At 36.5% G+C, this 23,256-nt stretch overlaps 2 protein-coding genes across 5 annotated transcripts in view; both read right to left on the minus strand.

Annotated features, from left to right (window-relative positions):
- Positions 1 to 10,345, minus strand: part of chd3 (chromodomain helicase DNA binding protein 3) — a 66,064-nt gene extending 55,719 nt beyond the window's left edge. For 3 of the 4 annotated variants that reach the window (XM_067401763.1, XM_067401761.1, XM_067401759.1), the window contains exons 1-5: positions 10,038 to 10,345; positions 7,361 to 7,503; positions 5,677 to 5,850; positions 936 to 1,060; positions 616 to 854 (exon numbers count right to left, since the gene is read on the minus strand). In XM_067401763.1, the coding sequence (XP_067257864.1) occupies positions 616 to 854; positions 936 to 1,060; positions 5,677 to 5,850; positions 7,361 to 7,503; positions 10,038 to 10,203 (847 nt within the window). In that variant the 5' untranslated portion in view covers positions 10,204 to 10,345. Of the gene's footprint in view, positions 1 to 615; positions 855 to 935; positions 1,061 to 5,676; positions 5,851 to 7,360; positions 7,504 to 8,722; positions 9,004 to 10,037 lie in introns of those variants that run through there. The other variant, XM_067401762.1, reaches the window with a different exon arrangement.
- A 2,177-nt stretch (positions 10,346 to 12,522) lies between these two features.
- Positions 12,523 to 21,774, minus strand: cyb5d1 (cytochrome b5 domain containing 1). The gene is made up of 4 exons (XM_067401061.1): positions 21,521 to 21,774; positions 21,314 to 21,390; positions 17,484 to 17,702; positions 12,523 to 12,982 (listed from the first exon to the last, which is right to left on the minus strand). The coding sequence occupies exons 1-4, from the start codon at positions 21,639 to 21,641 to the stop codon at positions 12,755 to 12,757; spliced, it is 645 nt and encodes a 214-aa protein (XP_067257162.1). The 5' UTR covers positions 21,642 to 21,774; the 3' UTR covers positions 12,523 to 12,754.
- Positions 21,775 to 23,256: the final 1,482 nt, after the last annotated feature.

Below are 23,256 nucleotides of genomic sequence, written 5' to 3' on the forward strand. Positions count from 1 at the left end.
TCAGCGCTGTGAATCCACTTTGATGCACTTCAAAAGCATGAGGACTAGCGGTGGAATTGATACGTAAATTCGCCTCTGTTCTTATCCCTGTTTATCAAGCGCTGAGAAAGATCCAGAGCTGAAATTCAGATATGGTAATTAACGATTCGATTCCGACACACCCTGTAAGTGGCTGACCAATCACAAAAGACTGAGCCGTCTGATCAATCAAAGCAGAGTAGGCTCGAGGAAAGGAGGGGTTTAGAGAGATGGAATCTTAAAACTAACCGTTTTTAAACTCTTCGAGAAATTAAGTGATGTACAATGTATAATAAAATTAAAGTGTTTTTTTGACCTTGAATGCACGAAAACCTATTATAGGAGACCTCCAAAACAAAATTAGGATCCTTAAAATAGCATAATAGGGACACTTTAAGTGACCGTTAAGATGATGACACAGGTCATCTGAATCTAAAAACAGAAGAAATTAGCATACACATCTAATTATTCAGTATTATAATTTTTCTATAAATTGCTATCAATCCTACAAAATCATACATTTTTGATGCTGTGCGTTTATATTACCAAAATCTGTACTGAAACCCATAAAGCTGCCCATGCTTTTTGACCCCTAACCTTTGCCCTCTTTGGTCTTGGCCTTGCGAAGTGGTGGTGGCTGAGGTGGAGGTTCAGGGGAGGCTGTTGCTGCAGAGACCTGCTCGGCAACGGCCGCTGCGGCAGCGGCGGCAGCAGCAGCGACGGCTGCTGCCGAGCCTTTGAACGGATTATTGGAGCTGAACTCACGCCATTTGGCCCCCAGAATGGTCATCATCTTGGACATGGGGATTTTAGGGTTCTTCTTAGCAATCATGGGTCTGCAGAAGACAATATGTTTAATGCACAAATGTTGCTGCAAAGGAACTACAATGTGGGAAACCCCTGGTTCAAGTCAGTACCTCATAAACTGGCTGAAGGCCTTGTAGTTGGTTAGTGTGCGGTAATCTTCTTCTGTGAATGTGTGATCGACATCTTCCAGCCCCCACTCTCTAGCCAGCTGGGCTGATGTTTTCATCTCTACCGGCTGGAAGAGAGGTTTCATCATATGGCTGTCATTGTGTGGATAGGTAATAAACATCTGGAAACATTTGGGCTCCACTACATGTTAGAAGGATCAGTAATTATGTGTGTGGTACAACAGCTAAAACACCATGTCACAGTTTGTGCATGTCATTCTTTCATAATTTCTAGATGCAAGTGCAAGTAGAATCTCTGCATATGTGTTTGTGAATGTGAAGTCTCTGTCTGCAAATTTCTTGCATATACAGCAACACCAGCTCTGCAGATAAAAGCCATTCATCTTCTGGCTGAGAAAATTATGGAAGGCCCTTTCTTATACACCAAGACAACCTTTGTTTTTAAAGACTGGTCTGATTCCGGTATTCATACCCTGAAGTGGTTTAATTTCTAAGGTCTATTATTCAGTTCTTTTATTACAGTACTCTTATATTCCAGCTATCTACTCCTGGGAAAGGGAAGGTTTAGTTAAACCTGACTGAGACGTGGTATGGGCCAGATGTTTCACTGCATCTAAGAAACTGGCACACCAGATGATCCATCATAAATGTATAAATAGGGCTTATATTACTCCTAGTGTATTGTATAAGATGAGGGTTAGATCTGATCCGTTCTGTTATCTATGTAATAAATCCACAGTATGTTCTTATTCGCACATGTATTGGGAATGCCCAATTGTGGTTCTTTTTTAGACTTTTCTAAGTACTGTTCTTTTGGATATTCTACATTTGAATATACCTCAAGACCCTTTGCTTTTTCTGCTTTTAAATGACTCTGCTCTCCAGCTGAATGCTCATCAAAAAGGGCCTTATTAGCAGCAAGCACTGCTGCCAAAAAGACTATATTAAAGCTATGGATGGAACAATCCTGCAACTTTCATCTTATTCTAGAGACACTGTCTTGCTGGAAGGTACCAGTGCCAAGCTCAATCGTGCAAAGGATAAGACTATTCAGAACTGAACCAAAATCATGTTGATGCTGTTAGATAAGCATAAATGTTTACTTCCCCCCTCCCTTTTTAATACGACATCTTACATATCCTTCTTTCTTTTTTTTTTTTTCTTTTTTGTCTTTTTTTATATGTGGACAGTTTTCATGACATCTGTCTGTATATAGTTCATAGGAGCTTTGATATACAGTGCACAGCATAAATGAGTACACCCCCTCTGAACAAATACAAAAGATGTATTTTCTTTATGATCACTAATACAATTCACGGAAAGATGGCAAAACTAAAATGTATTAAACATATACATAATAAAAATTGAGAAATATATTTCATTAATAGCCATAAAATAAGTAAATTAGCCAATTTTGTTTAAATCAATGATTGCAGAAATGAGTACACCCTAAGATTTAATTCAACAAATGTATAATATTCTAGCACTTAGCATGCCTGCCATAATTTTGAATATACTGCTCTGACCCTTCTTGGCACAGAGTGTACAAGTTCATGACAAATTGTCACATCTGTCCTGTTTAACTTCTGGATGATGAGCTCCTTAAATGCCCTGGTCTTTAATGGGGAGTGTTGATCAACTAAAGAGAGGAAAAGAGAGCTCAACTCATCTCTACAGAATCCCCCACAGGTGCTCAAGAGTGTCAAGACTGAGTGCAATACATCTCCACAGAAGGTTTTTCAGCTTGAGAGAATGCATATCCTTATTGTCGTGTTGAAAGATTGCCCAACAATGCAGGGAATGAGGAAAGGGTAACATATTCTGTTTTTTAAGTTTGTGTATTAAATTACACAGTGGTGTGGGAATTCATGACAGCATTGATAAAGCACAACTCCCTCACACCTTCAGCACTCATACATCCCTATATAAGAGCTCACTGTACTCCTCCTCTAGCAACGCCATAACATTTTGGATGATGTTAGATCCCAAATGATTGATTTGGTCCAATGAGACCAGAGAATTTATTCCCAGAATCTATATTTTGTAAATATGGGCTTTGGAAATGGATAACTGACTTTATTGTGCTTTGGCTACAGTAGGAGGTTCCAGTGAGAACAACAACCATGCATGTAATTTCTGCAGGCTGCATCTTACTCTGTGAGATAAAAAGTCACTCTTTACATAGCTTTTGCTGGCTCTGAGACACTCGCTTGGTGTTCCTCCTGTCCTTTGTCTAGCAAAAAAATCCCTCATCACTAAATGAAAGCTTAAAATGAAGGCCTCATTAATTGAGGGGCCTTGACACAAGTCTATTGTTTTTGAATTTCTGTTACTTTTGCTATATTTTCAAACTTAAAACAATGATTTGGTAATCCTCTTGTTCCACTGTCTTCTTTTGTGCTAAGAAATAAGTCTCCTGACAGTTCTCTCCCAAGTGGTTCCATTGTTGTCAGCATTAAGTCTGAGAATCATTCAGTGGGCTATATAACACTTAACTGTCAAGAAATTACTTCTCTTTAAATGTTTTGGTTCAACATACTTACCTGTTAATCAAACATTACCTTAAACTTACACCAGAATTTTTATGTTTCGTTTTATTTAGTAACTTTTAGGAGGGTTTACTCATTTTTGCTACACAACATTTTATCACCTTGATAAGAAAATCTTATTTCCCTGAATAATTTTGACATGCTTCTTTGGTAAATGATTAAGCAAACTTGCTGGACCATTATATCTCTAAAGAACCCTAAAGCTGAGCACACATTTAACGACTATCTAAAACATTCTAAGACTGTGCTCAACACACAGCGATTGTTTCCTGCGACTGAAGCCGATTTATATACTTAAACATGGAATTTAAACACCGAAGGTAATCGCAGACTGAACGCAACTGGCTCTGACTGGACGCGTTTGAACGCGTTCAGTCATAAGTATCAATTTACATTCATAATCGGCCTTACAATCGTTGAGTGTGTGCGCGGCTTAACATGTCTTCTAAGTAATTGAGTAATTGCTGACTTTGAGATTTTTCAGAGGGGGTGTACTCATTTATGCTGTGCACTGTATTTTCCTGTTGTGGAAAATTACATTTAAAGAAAATGTTGGTCCTATAAAAGCATCTTCTGATACACAGTAAATACTAACTGATTATTAATATCACACAATTATTACCTTTTTGTTACACATATTTAGCCAATGTATTGAATATAATGCATTGTTTACAATGTTATTCATTGTTATTTGTTTCTAAGAAATGCCTGGACAAGAAGCCCAGAGCTGACTACCCCTTTGATTCAAAGTGTGATTATTATATTTTATACTTTAATGATGAAGTTTTACTAATGTTTTACTAAAGTTTTTTAATGATTTACCTTTACATTTTTGTAACAAATTAAAAGAAATATAACTGATTACAAAAACTGCCAACCGAGGTTTTGATTTATAGTGTTTTAAGAACATACCAAAGAGAAAACTTATGATCAAATAGTTTTAAAATGCTTATAATTTAGGCCAGACTCAACTTACTTTACCTAACTTGAGAATAAATAATAAGGTAAAAGGTGCGAAGCAAAACCCTAAAGTTGTTATTAACAAAAAAGTCCTAATCAAACATTACTTGAAATGTCAGTTTGGAAACATAATCTCTATTGTTCCTTAAACTCAAAATTCATAAAATTATAAGTACTAGTAATTCTTTTCAACCCTGTTGTTTGGTTGTCGTTTGTATTTGTGTTTTGTAAGAAATCAATGTTAAGATGATTAGTTTTCCTCTGGTGAACTTGGACCACATTGAATTTAAGCAAAATCTCTTCAGCACAAATGTAAATATTTTAAATAATTACATAAAATATGATACTTTAATCCTAGATCTGGATTAAAGTGTTCTTGCAACTAGGTAACTTTACTTTATTAAAGGGGTCATGGCATGGATTTTTTTTTTATTATTTTAATATGCTCCATGAGGTTCACTTATAATGGTAATAAAGATTTTTGCCCAAAATACAAAAAAAAAAAAAAAAAAAAAAAAAAAAATTATATATATATATATATATATATATATATATATATATATATATATATATATATATATATAAAACTGTCATTTACAGACAAAGCATTATGCTGCTTTTACACTGTGCCTCGTTTACAAAACAAAATGCTCCAAACAAACATATAATACATATAATCCTCTGACATGATCTGGGACACCTTTCACTCTTCCATTTGTCCTGTTGTAGACAGACTCATGAATGGAGTACGTCAGAAACTGAATGCGCATCTGTATACTATATCCAGTGTAGACAGTGTCAGTGAGTATAATGGGTTTTATTTGCTTTTGATGCGATGCTCACATCCAGTAACTATTCATCAATATCTTGCTCTGGAGGCAGACAAATTGCAAAGCAAATTTGATTTCTCATGTCATGACCCCTTCAAGTTAATTTGTCAATAAAACTATTTTCTTCATTAAATAATGTGCACAGAAAAACACATGCAATTCCTACTCCATTTTACTTGAGCCAAAACAAATATGTCTGCTTTTTTTTAATTTATATTTTATTATCTAAGTCAGGTAAACTAATTCAATTTTACACTTTACAATGAGCTGATTGTGTTTAGATACAGAGGAGAATAAGGAAAAACACACAAACTGCATCAGCAAAGATAACATGCAGCTCAGCATGCAGAGCAAGAAAAGACAGAGAGAGCTCAAATGGATAACCTTTGTGGTCTCTTCATGTGTGCTGTCTTCATCCTCTTTCTTCTTTTTCTTGGTTTTCTTCTCTTTTTTGTCCTTGTGTTTCTTCTTCTTTTTCTTCTCCCCTCCATAATCGCTGGCAGCACTGTCAGAGTTCATGGCATAGTCTGGCTCTGAGTCTCTCTCTATGTCACTGTCCTGAAAGAGACAGAGAAAATAAGATCAACCTTAAGAACATATCATTAGAGATGTTAATATAATGCATTAATTCAATACACTTAATTATAAAAAATAATGTGATAATAAATGTGCACAATTACTTTTAAAGGTACACCATGTAACTTTTTTTGTTCAAAATTAACAACATTTAAATAATGAGTCAATAATTCATCAATCTTTTTTTCCATAATGTGTTTTTGTCTCAACCTGATTCACTTGTCGGGATGTTTTTTTGTGCAACATTGCATACCTATGTCACTCAACCATATGTGTCTTTTCATATCCATAAATAGAGAAAAGTTGCTCCGGCTACTTTGACACATGTATGGTGTGGGAGTGACAGAGGTTAGCCGTCACAATGAGCGAGAAAGGTTGACACGGAGCATCTAAATCTCCAACCTCTGGAAAATCACCCGTTTTAAAAAACACAGAACAGAGGAGAGTCAGCTGACAAAAAGAGATTGTGACAGAGCTCGTAATAAAACAAGAATCAACATTGGCTTGGCCTTTTGGGATGGAACTGAGGAATTTGAAACATGGAGATGGTGTTTTTATTACTCAACAGATAATCTCTCTTTTTTAGTTATGCGACATAGAAGTTATGCGAAAGAATCATATTCATCTGCACAGTCACAGAAAGCTGAAGCACAACCAAAACAATGTTCTTCTGCAAAACGCATGCAGTTTTGTTTTGTTTTTTTAACTGCTAGAAGGCCAAAAGTTACATAGTATTCCTAGGGTTAGTTCACCCAAAAATGTAAATAATGTCATTTATTACTCACCCTCATGCTGTTCCACACCTGTAAGACCTTCGTTAATCTTCGGAACACAAATTAAGATATTTTTGTTGAAATCCGATGGCTCAGTGAGGCCTCCATAGCCAGCAATGACATTTCCTCTCTCAAGATCCATTAATGTACTAAAAACATATTTAAATCAGTTCATGTGAGTACAGTGGTTCAATATTAATATTATAAAGGGACGAGAATATTTTTGGTTTGCTGCAATGCTTCCTGAAGCAGTGTTTTATTTATTTTTTTATTTTTTTGGCGCACCAAAAATATTCTCGTTGCTTTATAATATTAATATTGAACCACTGTACTCACATGAACTGATTTAAATATGTTTTTAGTACATTAATAGATCTTGAGAGAGGAAATGTCAATGCTGGCTATGGAGGCCTCACTGAGCCATCAGATTTCAACAAAAATATCTTAATTTGTGTTCCGAAGATTAACGAAGGTCTTACAGGTGTGGAACAGCATGAGGGTGAGTAATAAATGACATTATTTATGGGTGAACTAACCCTTTAAATGTATATATAAAAATGTTATATATTAGTTGATTTACTATATATATATATATATATATATATATATATATATATAGGCTAATTAACCAGCAAAACAATATAATTTGCAGATTACTATTTAATAAAAATGTAATGAAAACAATGCATTTGAACATTAAAAACACATCAACCACATACTATTTTTTTGCGCTTGCGTGCTTTGGCCATCTTCCCCTCCTTGTCTTTGTCTTTCTTCTTCGTCTCTTTCTTTTTCTTAGGGCCTCGTTTCTTTTTCCCCAGGTTGTCCCTGTCTGATGTCTCGCCAATGTCGTCTCCATCATCTAAGTGAGAGAGATGCAGGGAAATGAGGGAACATGGTAGGGCTGATGAAATGAAAGTGACCATAATTCTTTGCAAAACCTCTGGGGTATACTTCAAATCATTTCCCACTTCAATTACTGAACAACACGAGTGGTGCAGAGACCGAGACTGTCACACAGGAAATAAGTCATTCCACTTTTGACTTGAACTAAACTGTAGGACTTAATGAATTAATCTCGCAAACATGATTATCTACATGACCTAATTATGACAGCCGGCTCGCATGGAAAGCTATTTACAGAGTGAATTTTAAGATGATGATAAATATTGTATGCACTATGCAGCACTCCATAAGGTGAAAATTTCAGGTCACTGCATGAGCAGCCATGAAATCTAAATTGACGTTTCTTTCTCTTTTTTTAAGGAATATTGCAGTATTTATTATAAAAGATTTATCCATGCATATCTTTTTTTTAATTCATGTGTCCTTGTAACCTTTAATCAAAATAACCCCCCCCTTCCTCTCGCAAAAAATATATCTTTTCTCTGATGACATGTTTATTGGCACACGGGCGGGACAACCTGTCACTCACATGAGATCGACCAATTGCAAACCACAACGATCCAATTCCTGAAGGACAAAATCACAAAACAATCAATCCTACTTTTTTCTTGTGAAGAGAAGCTTTTTCACTTGGATAAATGTCACAATAGAGAAGAAAAGACTATCGCAACTTCCGTTTCATGTTGATTTTAAGTAAAATAAATAAATAAAAAATAGAAAAACGAATAGAATAGAATAATTAAATGATGGAGTAACTCACTTCAAAGATTCTTTAAATCTTTCAAAATGTGTTTTCAGTCCAGCTAAAAATCAAAATCATCTAAATCAAATGGGTTAATATTATATATTCCAAATAAGGTGCTTGTATTACGCTTCCATAAAAGGAGCTTTGACAGACATCTTTCAGGGGGGCAAAGTGGAGTTAAACAGCTGTAGTCATGTGACAATTTACAGCAGCCATGTAAAAATCACATGCAACCAAACCAGTCTGTTCTTTCAATTAATAGCAGACAGATCTGTGTAGAACGCATCAACAACTCTTTCAACTCATTTAAATAAAAAAAAAAATAAAAAAACATTTTGGACATAATATTAATAAACCTGAAACGAAAGAGATTTTTAGGCTCAGACCAGATAAAAAATACCTCCTCACGTTAACAAGTACACCTACTCACTTTTTACACTGCATCGTTTTACACAGTTTGTTTTATAAACGTAGCACCGCTGCAGATATATCATCATATCATGTCAGTCTGACTAACAGCAGATAACGCAGAAGTGTCGCCATTGCGCTGCGATAAATGTGTTTAAATAAATTTGATAGTGTCTTTGTTGCTGGGGCGCGCGGGCAGAGCCCTTTTTTCCCCGCTCGCTGCAGCCAGGGGCGGCAGTAGCACGCACTCGGGGCTCGGTGATTGAGAGGCCGCGAGCCGAGCTGATGCTCCCCTCGTCGTGAACTCTTGCACCTGGGGAGCAGACCACCAGATGAACCGCAGTTGAAGGTCGCGGGGGCGAGACAGGACGCGCGTGCTAATTGATTCACGCGCGCTGTGGGAATGCGCGAGACACACACACACTAAACGAGGCCCCAAATATGACCACAAACATATTCAGCGCGGCTGCATAGTATGGCATAAAAGTTATAATTAATAAAAAAGTTATTTTAAAGAAAAATATTATTTAAAAATTGCATTCTTTAACCAGTTCATTTTAAGAAAAACATTACAAATATAATCGTCAAATAATAATATGACACAGCATCATGTTTTTAACTAAGCTTTGTGCACTATAAAATGGCATGCTGTGTGGCACATTCATCGACTGAATAGTGGAAACTTTTGACTCGTCACTATCTGTTGATGTCATGCCACAGATACACATAATAATTTAGCGTTTTATTGACATAGTCACACAGCCAAACAGCCTGAGGGCTGGTGAGAGGACAAACTACTGTCATTTTGCAAAGTGAAAGCATGGCAGTCCAGATCTTTGCCCTGTACTGAACCAGGCGGCAGTGGGTCGGGTCAAGTTTATTTACATTGTCACAATCAAAGCGGTAACAGTCCTGACGCTCACGCCTCTTTCTGTCCCGCATTTAGATCAATGAATTGGCTTATTATTCTTTATCTGCTTAAGTATTAATCCGTAACCTTCAGGGCAAACAAAAACGAGATGGTGGCAGCTTAATGATCCTTTGTCAGATCACAGCGGGAGATTAAAAGGCACCATCATATGACAGACCTGATGAATGACACAGACGGGACAGAGAGAGGGGGATCGGTCAACTTTAGTCAAACTCCATGCAACTCTTTGCCGAAATGCACGCGGATAAATAAAGCATACACAATGCCTAACCGCTTGAGAGCAATCAGAATGGAAGTATACAGTAGCACTGATGTCGCTGTCGCAGTTTAAGGATTATTCGCGTTTGTTTCGATGTGTTTTTGTGCCCCACGCGCGCTCCCGTGTGTGCCGCGGACTGTACGGTACCTGGCGCGGCTCTTGCTGCAGTTTCTCTAGGCGCCGCCGGCGAGTTTATGTCGCTTGCGTTCTCGTCCAGGTCTCCGTCGTCTTCTTCTTCTTCATCAAAATCTCCTCCCTCGGAATTAACCGCCGTGCCCTCATCTTCCTCACAAGAACGGAGAAGAGATGACATTATATTCCCGTTGGTTACCCCGTTCCGCGAGATCTAAAAGTGTATTCCTTCCGAATTATGATATTTATTTAATATTCAAATCGACACACAAAAAGTGGGGGGCGTTTTGGAATATTTTACACTACAAGGCAGAGAAACAAAGATGGCCGCCCTTATATTTATTTTTTAACAACCCCCCCCACCCCCCAATAAGAAAAATCCCCTTACATAAAAATGGCTGACTATATTATTTCAGAACGCCCCCCCCCCCTCCTCCTCCTCCTCCTTTTTTTTCTTTTTCTTTCTCTCTCTCTCTCTCTCTCTCTCTCTCTTTCTCTCTCCCGTCTCCCCTCCCTCCTTAAAAATAATCACATTGTTACCGGAGGGGAGCGTATAGCTGATTGCAACTTGTATTTGAGCACATTTTAATGTGTGTGCTTTCTCTCTCACTGCTTCAGACTTGCCTGGTGGTAACTGTGTCTGTCTTTCCGAAAGTGCACGTAGTAACGCCCGCGCGCACTGCCGAGAGCAACACGAATCTAACAAACATGGCCACCTTAATATTCTTTAAGGCCCCCACCTTTGTAAAAACAAATCCACAAAAAAAAAAAAAAAAAAACCCAGAGCGAAAGGGCTGATGTGAGGTTGGCAAGAGGGGGGAGCGCTGCCGCAGCCATGCCCACACTTACATCATGTTGCATTGCTTAAAAATTAACTATTTGAGGTGAGGACAAAACAAAGCAAGTTATCAGAGCAGCACAAAATAGAATAAATTATTATCAGAAGGAAATGGCATAGATCTTTCTGCATATTCTGCTGCATTTGGACAATGACACCATTTTCTTCTAGAGCTGCTGTGCAGCCAAAATTATTTACCAGTTATCAATGTAAAGCTGCTTTGACACAATCTGCATTGTAAAAAGTGCTATATAAATAAAGGTGACTTGACTTGACTTTACTAGTAGTTTGCAAATACACATTTGCATTCTGAAGTCTGGGACTTTTTTTCCAAGGATGCATGCCACAAGTATCCATGCAAACCAGCCCACGCACGTTTTCCTGCTTGAAATACCCTTTCTTTGATTACACTTTTTTTTTTTATTAAATTTTTTAATTAAATAAAATTTATTCAGACACCTTGAACATTTCATTCATCAATATTTCATTCATCAGTTTATTAACTCTTAAAAATGGTAAATGGTAATAAAATATGACGAGATCTCAGAGTTAAACTGTCAGGGAAAAAAATCATCTTAATTATGTCAGATATAAGACTTAAGCAAAATATGGTCAGGTCAAAGTGTCTGAATAATTTTTGATTGCAATTTTTTTTTTTTTTTTTTTATCAATTTTACTGGTAGTCCACTGTATGAAGAATTTTTGGGCTTTATTTTGCTATCCTCACTTACATAAATGAACTATAGTGTCCTGCACCCACTAATAAAAATATATCAAAAATATAAAAATGTCTGAATAATTTTTGGTTTGACTGTGTGTGTGTATAATATATATATATATGTATTTAAATATATATATATATATATATATATATATATATATATATGAAGACTTAAGATGCAAAAGCCTCTAAGTGCCGTCTGAAATTTTCTTATAAAATGAGCATTTTTTCAGTTTATTTATAATAATGTTTACTTAAAATAATTAAATAAAATTAATTATAAATAATTAAAATAATACAATTACATAACATAATATTTTAGAGCTTGACAATAACTAGAAAATATATATATGTGTTATAGAAATGTCAGAAATTCCAGCTCAAGAAATCACACTCATATAACCAGGTTTTCCAAGACTGTGGAAACCCTGGTTCTTTAAATGACAGGTGTTTGAGGGAATTAATTAAAATAAGAAATATGACATCAGCTCATTTTGTGTTTCAGCTGTTATGCTTATTTTAAAGTATATTTTGACTTATTTTAAATCATTTGAAGCCATCTTTAGGCCTTCTTGGAAATGTGCAGAAGCCCCCTAGTGGGCCCTGATTCCCTGGTTGAAAAGATGTTCATCCAGATGTTCTTTCTTGTGCACAAGACACAAAGACAACCCCATAAAATTTCTTTAGACCAAGTGCATATAGCAAACTAAACTGCTTGCCTAAAATATGCATATTTGCAGATGTTAATGGCATGACAAAAAGTCTCATAAATGAGTGATTTCATTGATATGTTGACTGCATGAAATCAATTCTGTGTACATGCATACATACATAATGCTACTTAATTAGGGTTGAGAGCCCGCTGTGGCCTACAATACAGTAGCTGCTGCATTTCCTCCGAGCAATTACCATGGCAACCACCAGACTTTATGGTTCAGGGGTTTATTATGTAGGCTGACATTCATCTTTTTTATTCTGTTGCTCAGCATTTGATTGGATGAAGCCCAGAGAGCTGCAATAAGATAACCACAGACAGAAATCGATAAAAACACTGAACACATGAATAGTTGATGTGGCATTCGTGCTTCTTGCTCAGATGCCTATAAATTTGCTAGCAGTAGTTGCAATATTCTAATGAATTATACGCCATTGTTCATATTAATGCAAACGTCTTTAGAGTTCAGTGAGGTCGTCGTTAAAATACAGACATATGGATGGAGAGAAGAGGTTACAGTCTGGGCTTCCGCAGTAAAACTCATCCTCTTCAGGGATGCTGTTTTCACGCAGAGTCTTGCTCATGTCCAAATTTATGCCATTGTGCTTCCAGGTGTAGCTTGCTGCATGGGAATTGTAGCACAGGTATCGCTGGAGAATCTCATCCAAGGTCTCCTCTGAGCATACCTGCTTAGAAAACAACCGCTTAGAACTATCTGGCTGCTGAAAAGCGATCCAAATATATGTTTATTTTATGAACGGTGTAAATAAATATTCCTACAGAAAGACAGAGGGCAGGAATTTGTCTTGGACAGGCCCAGAGAAGGCTTGTTTTGGCCATGGAATAAAAAAAATAAAAAAGGAAATCTCACAATTATAGTTATATCTAAACTCAGAATTGCAAAAAAAAAAGTCAGAATTGTGAGTTTATAAATTCTGAAATTTTTTCTCAGAATTGTGAGATATAAATTTGCAATTGTGAGTTAAAGTCTGTATTGCAAGATATAAAGTCACAATTCTGAGACAAAAGTCAGAATTGTGAGATATAAATTTCTCAATTGTGAGATTCTGAGTTTATATCTCAGAATTTTGAAATATAAACTTATTATGAAATATGAAATATAAACATTGTGAGTTATAAAGTTCAAATTGAAAGATGTAAACTCACAATTCTGACATTTTTCTTGCACTTCCGAATTTATATATCCCAGCTGTGAGGTTATATCTGAAAATGGAATTACAAGGGAAAAAAATCTGAATATTGAGGTACAAATTCGCAATTGTGAGAAATAAAGTCAATATTGCAAGATATAAATTCGTAACTGCGAGAAAAATTTCTTGCATTTCCGAGTTTATATCTCACAATTCTGAAATTTTTTTTGTCAATTGCGAGTTATAAAGCCTTTATTGCGAGATGTAAACTCGCAATTCTAAGAAAAAAGTCAGAATTGTGAGATATAAATTCGCAATTGCAACAAAATTCAGAATTTCAAGATATAAATTCTTAATTCCATGAAATATGTATATCTCAAAATTTCTCAGAATTAATATGAGATATAAATTTGCAAATGCAAATTATAATGTCAGTATTGCGAGATATATAAAAAAAAAGTCATAATTGTGAGAAATAAACTTGCAATTGCAAAAAAGTCATAATTGTAAGATATACAGGTGCTGGTCATATAATTAGAATACCATCAAAAAGTTGATTTATTTCACTAATTCCATTAAAAAAAAAGTGAAACTTGTATATTATATTTATTCATTACACACAGACTGATATGTTTCAAATGTTTATAATTTTGATTATAACTGACAACTAAGGAAAATCCCAAATTCAGTATTTTAGAAAATTAGAATATTGTGAAAAGGTTCAATATTGAAGACACCTGGTGCCACAATCTAATCAGCTAATTAACTCAAAACACCTGCAAAGGCCTTTAAATGGTCTCTCAGTCTAGTACTGTAGGCTACACAATCATGGGGAAGACTGCTGACTTGACTGTTGTCCAAAAGACAACCACTGACACCTTGCACAAGGAGGGCAACACACAAAAGGTCATTGCAAAAGAGGCTGGCTGTTCAGAGAGCTCTGTGTCCAAGCACATTAATAGAGAGGCGAAGGGAAGGAAAAGATGTGGTAGAAAAAAAGTGTACAAGCAATAGGGATAACTGCACCCTGGTGAGGATTGTGAAACAAAACCCATTCAAAAATGTGGGGGAGATTCACAAAGAGTGGACTGCAGCTGGAGTCAGTGCTTCAAGAACCACTACGCACAGATGTATGCAAGACATGGGTTTCAGCTGTCACATTCCTTGTGTCAAGCCACTCTTGAACAACAGACAGCGTCAGAAGCATCTCAACTGAGCTAAAGACAAAAAGGACTGGACTGCTGCTGAGTGGTCCAAAGTTATGTTCTCTGATGAAAGTAAATTTTGCATTTCCTTTGGAAATCAGGGTTCCAGAGTCTGGAGGAAGAGAGGAGAGGCACACAATCCACGTTGCTTGAGGTCCAGTGTAAAGTTTCCAGTCAGTGATGGTTTGGGGTGCCATGTCTGGTGTTGGTCCACTGTGTTTTCTGAGGTCCAAGGTCAACGCAGCCGTATACCAGGAAGTTTTAGAGCACTTCATGCTTCCTGCTGCTGACCAACTTTATGTAGATGCAGATTTCATTTTCCAACAGGATTTGGCACCTGCACACAGTGCCAAAGCTACCAATACCTGGTTTAAGGACCATGGTATCCCTGTTCTTCACAGACCGATCGACTCCATGCCACGCTGCATTGCTGCAGTAATTAAGTATTGAGTGCTGTACATGCTCATACTTCTCATGTTCATACTTTTCAATTGGCCAATATTTCTAAAAATCCTTTCTTTGTATTGGTCTTAAGTAATATTCTAATTTTCTGAGATACCGAATTTGGGATTTTCCTTAGTTGTAAGTTATATTCATCAAAATTAAAAGAAATAAACATTTGAAATATATCAGTCTGTGTGTAATGAATGAATATAATATACAAGTTTCACTTTTTGAATGGAATTAGTGAAATAAATCAACTTTTTGATGATATTCTAATTATATGACCAGCACCTGTAGATTCTCAGCTGTGAGAAAATGTCAGAATTGTGAGTTTATATCTCACAATTCTGACATTTTTTCTCAATTGCGAGTTATAGTCTGTATGGCGAGATATAAATTCTTAATTAAAGGTGCCATAGAACGTCATTTAAAAGATGTAATATAAGTTTAAGGTGTCCCCTGAATGTGTCTGAAGTTTCAGCTCAAAATATCTCATAGATTTTTTTTATAAATTTTCTAAACTGCCTATTTTGGGGCATCATTAAATATGAGCCAATTTAGGCTGCTGCCCCTTTAAATGCTCACGCTCCCCGCCCACGGAGCTCGTGCTTGCCTTTAACAGCATAAAAAGTTCACACAGCTAATATAACCCTCAAAATTGTTCTTTACAAAGTGTTCGTCATGCAGCATGTCTAATCGCGTAAGTATGGTATTTATTTGGATGTTTACATTTGATTCTGAATGAGTTTGATAGTGCTCCGTGGCTAAAGCTAACATTACACACTGTTGGAGAGATTTATAAAGAATGAAGTTTATGAATTATACAGACTGCAAGTGTTTAAAAAATGAAAATAACGACGGCTCTTGTCTCCGTGAATACAGTAAGAAACAATGGTAACTTTAACCACATTTAACAGTACATTAACAACATGCTAACGAAACATTTAGAAAAGACAATTTACAAATATCACTAAAAATATCATGTTATCATGGATCATGTCAGTTATTATTGCTCCATCTGCCATTTTTCGTTGTTGTCCTTGCTTGCTTACCGAGTCTGATGATTCAGCGGTGCTGCTCCAGACGTCCTGCCCTTGTGTAATGCTTGAACATGAGCTGGCATATGCAAATATTGGGGGCGTACATATTAATGATCCCCGACTGTTACGTAACAGTCAGTGTTATGTTGAGATTCGCCTGTTCTTCTGAGGTCTTTTAAACAAATGAGATTTATATAAGAAGGAGGAAACAACGGTGTTTGAGACTCACTGTATGTCATTTCCATGTTCTGAACTCTTGTTATTTAACTATGCCAAGATAAATTCAATTTTTAATTCTAGGGCACCTTTAAATTCTGAGGTTATATCTGACATTCTGACATTTTTTTTCAGAATTATTAGATATAAATTTGCAATTGCGAGTTATAAAATCTGTATTGCAAGATATAAAGTCGCAATTCTGAGACAAAAGTCAGAATTCTGAGAAATAAACTTGCAATTGCAACAAAAAAGTATGAATTCTAAGATATAAATTTTCAGTTGCAAGAAAAATGTCAGAATAGCAAGTTTATATCTCGCAATTCTAAATTTATATCTGCCAAATCTGAGTTTATATCTAAACTTGGAATTGTGAAAAAATAAAGTCAGAAATGAAAGATGTAAATTTTCAGTTGCAAGAATTGTGAGACAATTAAAAACTATTAATTAACTATTAATTAAAAAAAAATACAACTGCAATATATAAATTCTGAAATGTCAGAATTGTATCTCAGAATTGTGAGTTTATATTGCGAGAAATAAAGTCAGACTTGCAAAATATAAATTCACAATTGCAAGAAAAAAAGTCAGAATTGTGAGATGAAAAGTCGCATTTAACTTTTTTTTATTTTATGGCAGAAACAAGCTTTCATAGACATGAGAGAGAGAGAGAAGCATCTGGGCTGAATGAAAACTGGCAGCCCAGAGTTTAAAATACAGCCTGGTGGCTGCTGAAGCAAGTAAATCAGCACACTCAGTCTGAGAGCGCTTGTAATGCTAGAGGTTCAACATTAGGTCCATTTCCATCAAGCTGGAAAAGGATCGGATGCAAAAAGTGGGAGGGAGGATGAAATCAAAAGATTTAGGGGAACTAAAAAGAGAAGAAAAAGTGCAATCCTGCCCTCTTCAGTATGCAGCAGCACAGTGCCAGCATGCAATATGACTTAAGGAATGTGGTCTGTGCAGTACAACAATCACTGAATCTTCTCAGGAATGCTTAAATAATTAATATTCACTTTTTAGGGCACAATCCTGAAATCATTTTGCAGATGAGTCAGCATTGTGTATTTTCTTTTCTGCTTGTGGCAACTAGGAGGCAGCAACTCTATGCCAAGCTTAATACTGGCTTACCTCCAGCCTCTGCTCCTGGGAGGTTAGAGTGTTGATAATGCGGATCCAGCGTGTTTTGGCAGACAGCAGCCCAACCTCATAGCGGTTATCCTTCCACCACGGCTTCCCGAAGTCATTGGCCCAGTCAGTGCGAGGGCAGGGAGGGGGTACATGTATAAAGCGCCCCCTAGGGGTGTAGTATTTAATGCAGCCAGTCATTGGGTCAACATGGGTAAGAATCTGAAAAGGGAAAATCACACACACATATACATATATATATATATTTTTTATATTTATATTTATATATATATAAAATCCAGCACCATAATCTTGTAATAACAAATATTTTGTCATTCAGAAGATTGTGAGATAGAGTGCAACAGTGCCTGCCCACTTTTTCAGCAGTATTGGTTACAGAAGTATTTTTTTTCCATTAGTTTTCCCACAGATTTCAAAAAGGTCTTTGTTAAAGCTTTTTAAGCCATGAACAAAGGCAACTAGCTACAAGGTGAATCATAACATTATAAACTTTGATTTGAAGCAAAAAAGTATTTGAGAATAGTACAAAACCGAGTAATTAATGGCTGCCTCTGAAATCACATACTCTCGAGTAGGTACTTATTTTGAATAAGTAAATACATCACAACCACTAAAAAAAGTACACTATATTGCCAAAAGTATTGGGACACACCCCTCCAAATCATTGAATTCAGGTGTTGCAATCACTTCCATGGCCAAAGGTGTATAAAATCAAGCACCTAGGCATGCAGACTGCTTCTACAAACATTTGTGAACGAACCGGTCCCTCTCAGGAGCTCAGTGAATTCAAGAGTGGTACCGTGATAGGTTGCCACCTGTGCAATAAGTCCATTCATGAAATTTCCTCACTGCTAAATATTCCACGGTCAACTGTTAGTGGTCATAACAAAGTGGAAGCAATTGGGAACAACAGCAACTCAGACACAAAGTGGTAGGCCACATAAAATCACAGAGTGGGGTCAGCGAATGCCAGGGTGGACAGTGCACAGAAGTCGCCAACTTTCTGCAGAGTCAATAGCTGCAGACCTCCAAACTTCATGTGGCCTTCAGATTAGCTCAAGAACAGTGCGTAGAGAGCTATATGGAATGGGTTTCCATGGCCGAGCAACTGCGTCCAAGCCTTACATCACCAACTGCAATGCAAAGCGTCGGATGGAGTGTTTTAAAGCACGACGCCACTGGACTCTAGAGCAGTGACGATGTGTTCTCTGGAGTGACGAATCACACTTCTCTGTCTGGCAATCCGATAGACGAGTCTGTATTGGGCGGTTGGCAGGAGAACGGTACTTGTCTGACTGCATGGTGCCAAGTGTAAATTTTGGTGGAGGGGGGATTATGGTGTGGGGTTGTTTTTCAGGGGTTGGCCCCTTAGTTCCAGTGAAAGGAACTCTTAATGCTTCAGCATACCGAGACATTTTGTACAATTTCATGCTCCCAACTTTGTGGGAACAGTTTGGGGATGGCCCCTTCCTGTTCCAACATGACAAGCAAGGTCCATAAAGACATGGATGAGCGAGTTTGGTGTGGAGGAACTTGACTGGCCTGCATAGAGTCCTGACCTCAACCCGATAGAACACCTTTGGGATGAATTAGAGCGGAGACTGCGAGCCAGTGCCCGGTTGCATAAAGCACCTTAAGTTTTTCCCTTAAGTATGACACTTAAGGCGTGATTTCCCCTTAACTAAGGGAATGACTTAAGGATGTTGCATATAATCTCTTAAACTGTTCTCTTAGGTAACGTTAAGGGAAACCGTTAAGTGTTTAACGACAGCATCCCAGGTTTTGCCGTTAAAAAATTCTACTGTTGCCATGGACACGTTATTTGTTAATACGTATCGTGATAAGGAAAACAAAAAAGAAAACCAAATATGAAAGAGACGAGAAACTCAAATTGATTGTTTACTCAAAAATGAGATTTCTGCCGTCATTCACTCACCCTGACACCCTCATGTCGTTCCAAACCCATAAGACTTTCATTCATCTTTGGATAACAAATAAAGATATTTTTAATATTCTCTCATCATTTATGTCCATTTATTGAAAGACATCCATATGATTACGGCTGTGTCGGAAGCTCAAATGTGCGCGCAAGAACAAATGAGGTTTGTTTTTGCGTGTGATGCACGCACGTTTGCGCTTCCGTTGACCATATAAGATGTTATAAGATATGTTATATTTCATCAATGTTTATGTGAATAAACCGCTAAAGTACAATTTGTCTATCATATAAAGCGGCCGATCGTGGCACGTTATACGACTTGGATTGAACCTGCTCACGCTGTGTAACACTTAAGGTGAAGTTTTACGAACCTTACAATATACTTAGGGAAATGAAGGTTAAGGGGCTTTATGCAACACTTACGCATTACTTAAGTGAAAAATATATACTTAAGGGAAATTCTTAAGGGTTTATGACGTTTCGCCTAAAGAAACCCTTAAGTAACACTTAAGGGTGTTGCAGAAAATAACCGTTAAGTTTAAGGGAAACATAAGGGCGATCTTAAGGGAAAATTACACTTAAGGTGCTTTATGCAACCGGGCACAGGCCTTCTCGTGCCTGACCTCACAAATGCGCTTCTAGAAGAATGGGCAAAAATTCCCATAAACACACTCCTAAACCTTGTGGAAAGCCTTCCCAGAAGAGTTGAAGCTGTTACAGCGGCAAAGGGTGGGCCAACTCCATATGAAACACTAGGGATTAAGAATGGCATGTCATTAAAGTTCATGTGCACGTAAAGGCAGGTATCCCACAACTTTTGGCAATATAGTGTATGTTCTATATAGTATGAACGTGTAGTATGAATGTAATACAGACATACTATGTTCGCCATATTTTCATTATCATGTGATCTACCAGCATCAGTTGCGTTGCTTCAATGTCATTCAGAAGTCCTCTCCCGTGGCCTCATGGGATAGTAAAGCGTCCACTGTATACACACTTCAGAATCTCACCGGAAGTTGTAGGTCATACGTGTACTTTTTACTGTTTTATGAGTACAGTAAATTCAGACATACTCTATTTGTCACAAACTGTTTTTTGCCTACTTTATAGTATGCAATTTTGGATGCAGCCCATGGCTTTACTGATCAATCCCATGAAGAATTGCGAACAGCATAATCAAATAAAAAAATGACAGAGAAATATAAAATTACTCATTTAAAAATATAAACAATATATTTTAAGTTAATAGCAAAACATGCACATATATTTTTAAATATTTAAGTATTTTGAGATTGAATGAATTCTGCTGTTAAATAAATTATTTTAAAAACTAATTTGAAATAATGCAAGCTGACGTCTTCTAAAGAAACAAACACTATCGAATAACAACCTCTTACCTCACGGCTGTCTTTAAGGGTTTATAAGTTATTGTTAGAAAATAATTTACCCAAATAGGAACCCAACTGTTGCACTTTATAATCTCACATGAGAAAATAATGTAGGGTGGGACTGATTTTGTCTATAAAATATAAATGTCAATTTTCATTTAATGGTACTTTAACAAAACTAACAAAACAACAATAGCCTAGTTTGGTTTTGGTTATATTCCTTGGCTATGAAAAAATGTACTATTTGTGATACATTAGGGAATATATATATATATTTTTTTTAGTTCTTATATTTGAAATGACCATTAAATATTGAAATATATTTGGGAAAAATACTAAAACAAATACTATATCTTTACACAATGACAAAATAATAAAGTTATTTTCTTTACAGTTCTTGTTTTTGCCAAATGACATGAAAATAATAAAATATATTTTCATTAAATTCTGTCGACTGTTTTTGTGTTGTTACAGTAGCTTACGTCCTTTGTCTTTGGGTCAAACCAGTGGCTGATGTCCTTTCCTGCACACTCTGCAATAGGTTTCAGTAAAACATCACCTATTATGAGAGAGAGCGTCTTTGATATATTGCTTTGAATAAATGGTTAATAAATGCCACATTACAAACTGTTATTCCTTTTCACTCTCTCTTTTTCTTTTTTTGTAATGATACGGTGCGAGTTACTCACCTTTATATTCCTCCAGCAGTGGTGTCAGATCGTACACTTTGCCCAAATACGACACCCACATATCTTTGACAGTGTTGTGAAGGGACACCTCCTTCGGCGTGAAATACCTTGGGCGACGCATTTGAACAAAACTATTTTAGAGAAATAAAACTGTTCACTCGATTTAAAGTGTACTGAGGAACTGCAGAAGCTGGTTGTTGTGGTAACCAGGGTTGCCAGGTTTCTCACCTTAACAAACACCGCCCAAACTAGCCCAATCGCTGACAGGTGTCGTGCCGAAAACTGATCGTCTGCCGAAAACTGACTGCCGTCCGCGGGAGCGCGCACAGCATGTTTTAAAGGGTTTCGCCCCTGTTTCTACACGTCTACAGCTGCTTTTATCATGATCAAACGGCCATAACCTGCAAATGCATATAACTCTGTGTCCGTGGTAATATGTCCGTGCTAATAGCAAAGAAACTTTTCATGTAACGCATAATCAAAATTATTCATTTAATTAATTTGCCGTACTGCTTAATCGCGATTACGTTTATTTAGTTTTGATTAAGTTGCTCGAGCATGATTTTTACGTGATTAACAGAAAGCCTATTTACTTGCTTTGTGCCAAACAATCCAGTCCTGTTTACGATGTGAAATACCTTTAAATGGTAAATAAAATCCATAAAATGCAGATTTACACTTGCCGAAAAGTGATTACAGCCTCTATTTATTGAGTGAACTGTTCTTTCTGCCTCAAAATGACTTGATTTCATTCATGGCTATACTATTGAACAGATCATAGCTCATTCAGTCCTTTTTATGTGTTGAAATACCTTTTAAATGGTCAATACAACCCAGAAAATCAAGTTTTACATTTGCCGAAAAGTGATTACAGCCTCTATTTAATGAGTGAACTGTTCTTTCTGCCTCAAAATGACTTGATTTCATTCATGGCTGTTATATTTGACAGATTATAGCTCATTCAGTTCTTTTTATGTGTTGAAATACCTTTAAATGGTCAATACAACCCATAAAATCAAGTTTTACACTTGCCGAAAAGTGATTACAGCCTCTATTTATTGAGTGAACTATTCTTTCTGCCTCAAAATGTCTTGATTTCATTCATGGCTGTTATATTTAACAGATTATAGCTCATTCAGTCCTTTTTACCTGTTAAAATACCTTTAAATGATCAATAAAACCCATAAATTGCAGTTGCCAAAAAGTGATTACAGCCTCTATTTATTGATTGAACTGTTCTTTCTGCCTCAAAATGACTTGATTTCATTCATGGCTGTTATATTTGACAGATTATAGCTCATTCAGTTCTTTTTTTACCTGTTGAAATGCCTCTTAAATGGTAAATAAAACCCATAAATTGCAGTTGCCGAAAAGTGATTACAGCCTTTATTTATTGAGTGAACTGTTCTTTCTGCCTCAAAATGACTTGATTTCCTTCGTGGCTGTTATATTTGACAGATTATAGCTCATTCAGTCCTTTTTACCTGTTAAAATACCTTTAAATGATCAATAAAACCCATAAATTGCAGTTGCTGAAAAGTGATTACAGCCTCTATTTATTGAGTGAACTGTTCTTTCTGCCTCAAAATGACGTGATTTCATTCATGGCTGTTATATTTGACAGATTATAGCTCATTCAGTCCTTTTTATGTGTTGTAATACCTTTAAATGGACAATACAACCCATAAAATCAAGTTTTACACTTGCCGAAAAGTGATTACAGCCTCTATTTATTG

The sequence above is a fragment of the Chanodichthys erythropterus genome, chromosome 11 (assembly GCF_024489055.1).
Source record: "Chanodichthys erythropterus isolate Z2021 chromosome 11, ASM2448905v1, whole genome shotgun sequence".
Classification (NCBI taxonomy): Eukaryota; Metazoa; Chordata; class Actinopteri; order Cypriniformes; family Xenocyprididae; genus Chanodichthys; species Chanodichthys erythropterus.

What these genes read in the sequence shown, in the direction of transcription:
- cyb5d1 (XM_067401061.1), bottom strand. Translation starts at nt 21,641, where the DNA reads ATGCGTCGCCCAAGGTATTTCACGCCGAAGGAGGTGTCCCTTCACAAC. An exon ending in ACTGCTGGAGGAATATAAAG is followed by an intron (nt 21,391 to 21,520) that starts GTGAGTAACTCG and finishes CTCTCATAATAG; the next exon opens with GTGATGTTTTACTGAAACCT. An exon ending in CCCAGGAGCAGAGGCTGGAG is followed by an intron (nt 12,983 to 17,483) that starts GTAAGCCAGTAT and finishes TTTTCTAAGCAG; the next exon opens with GTATGCTCAGAGGAGACCTT.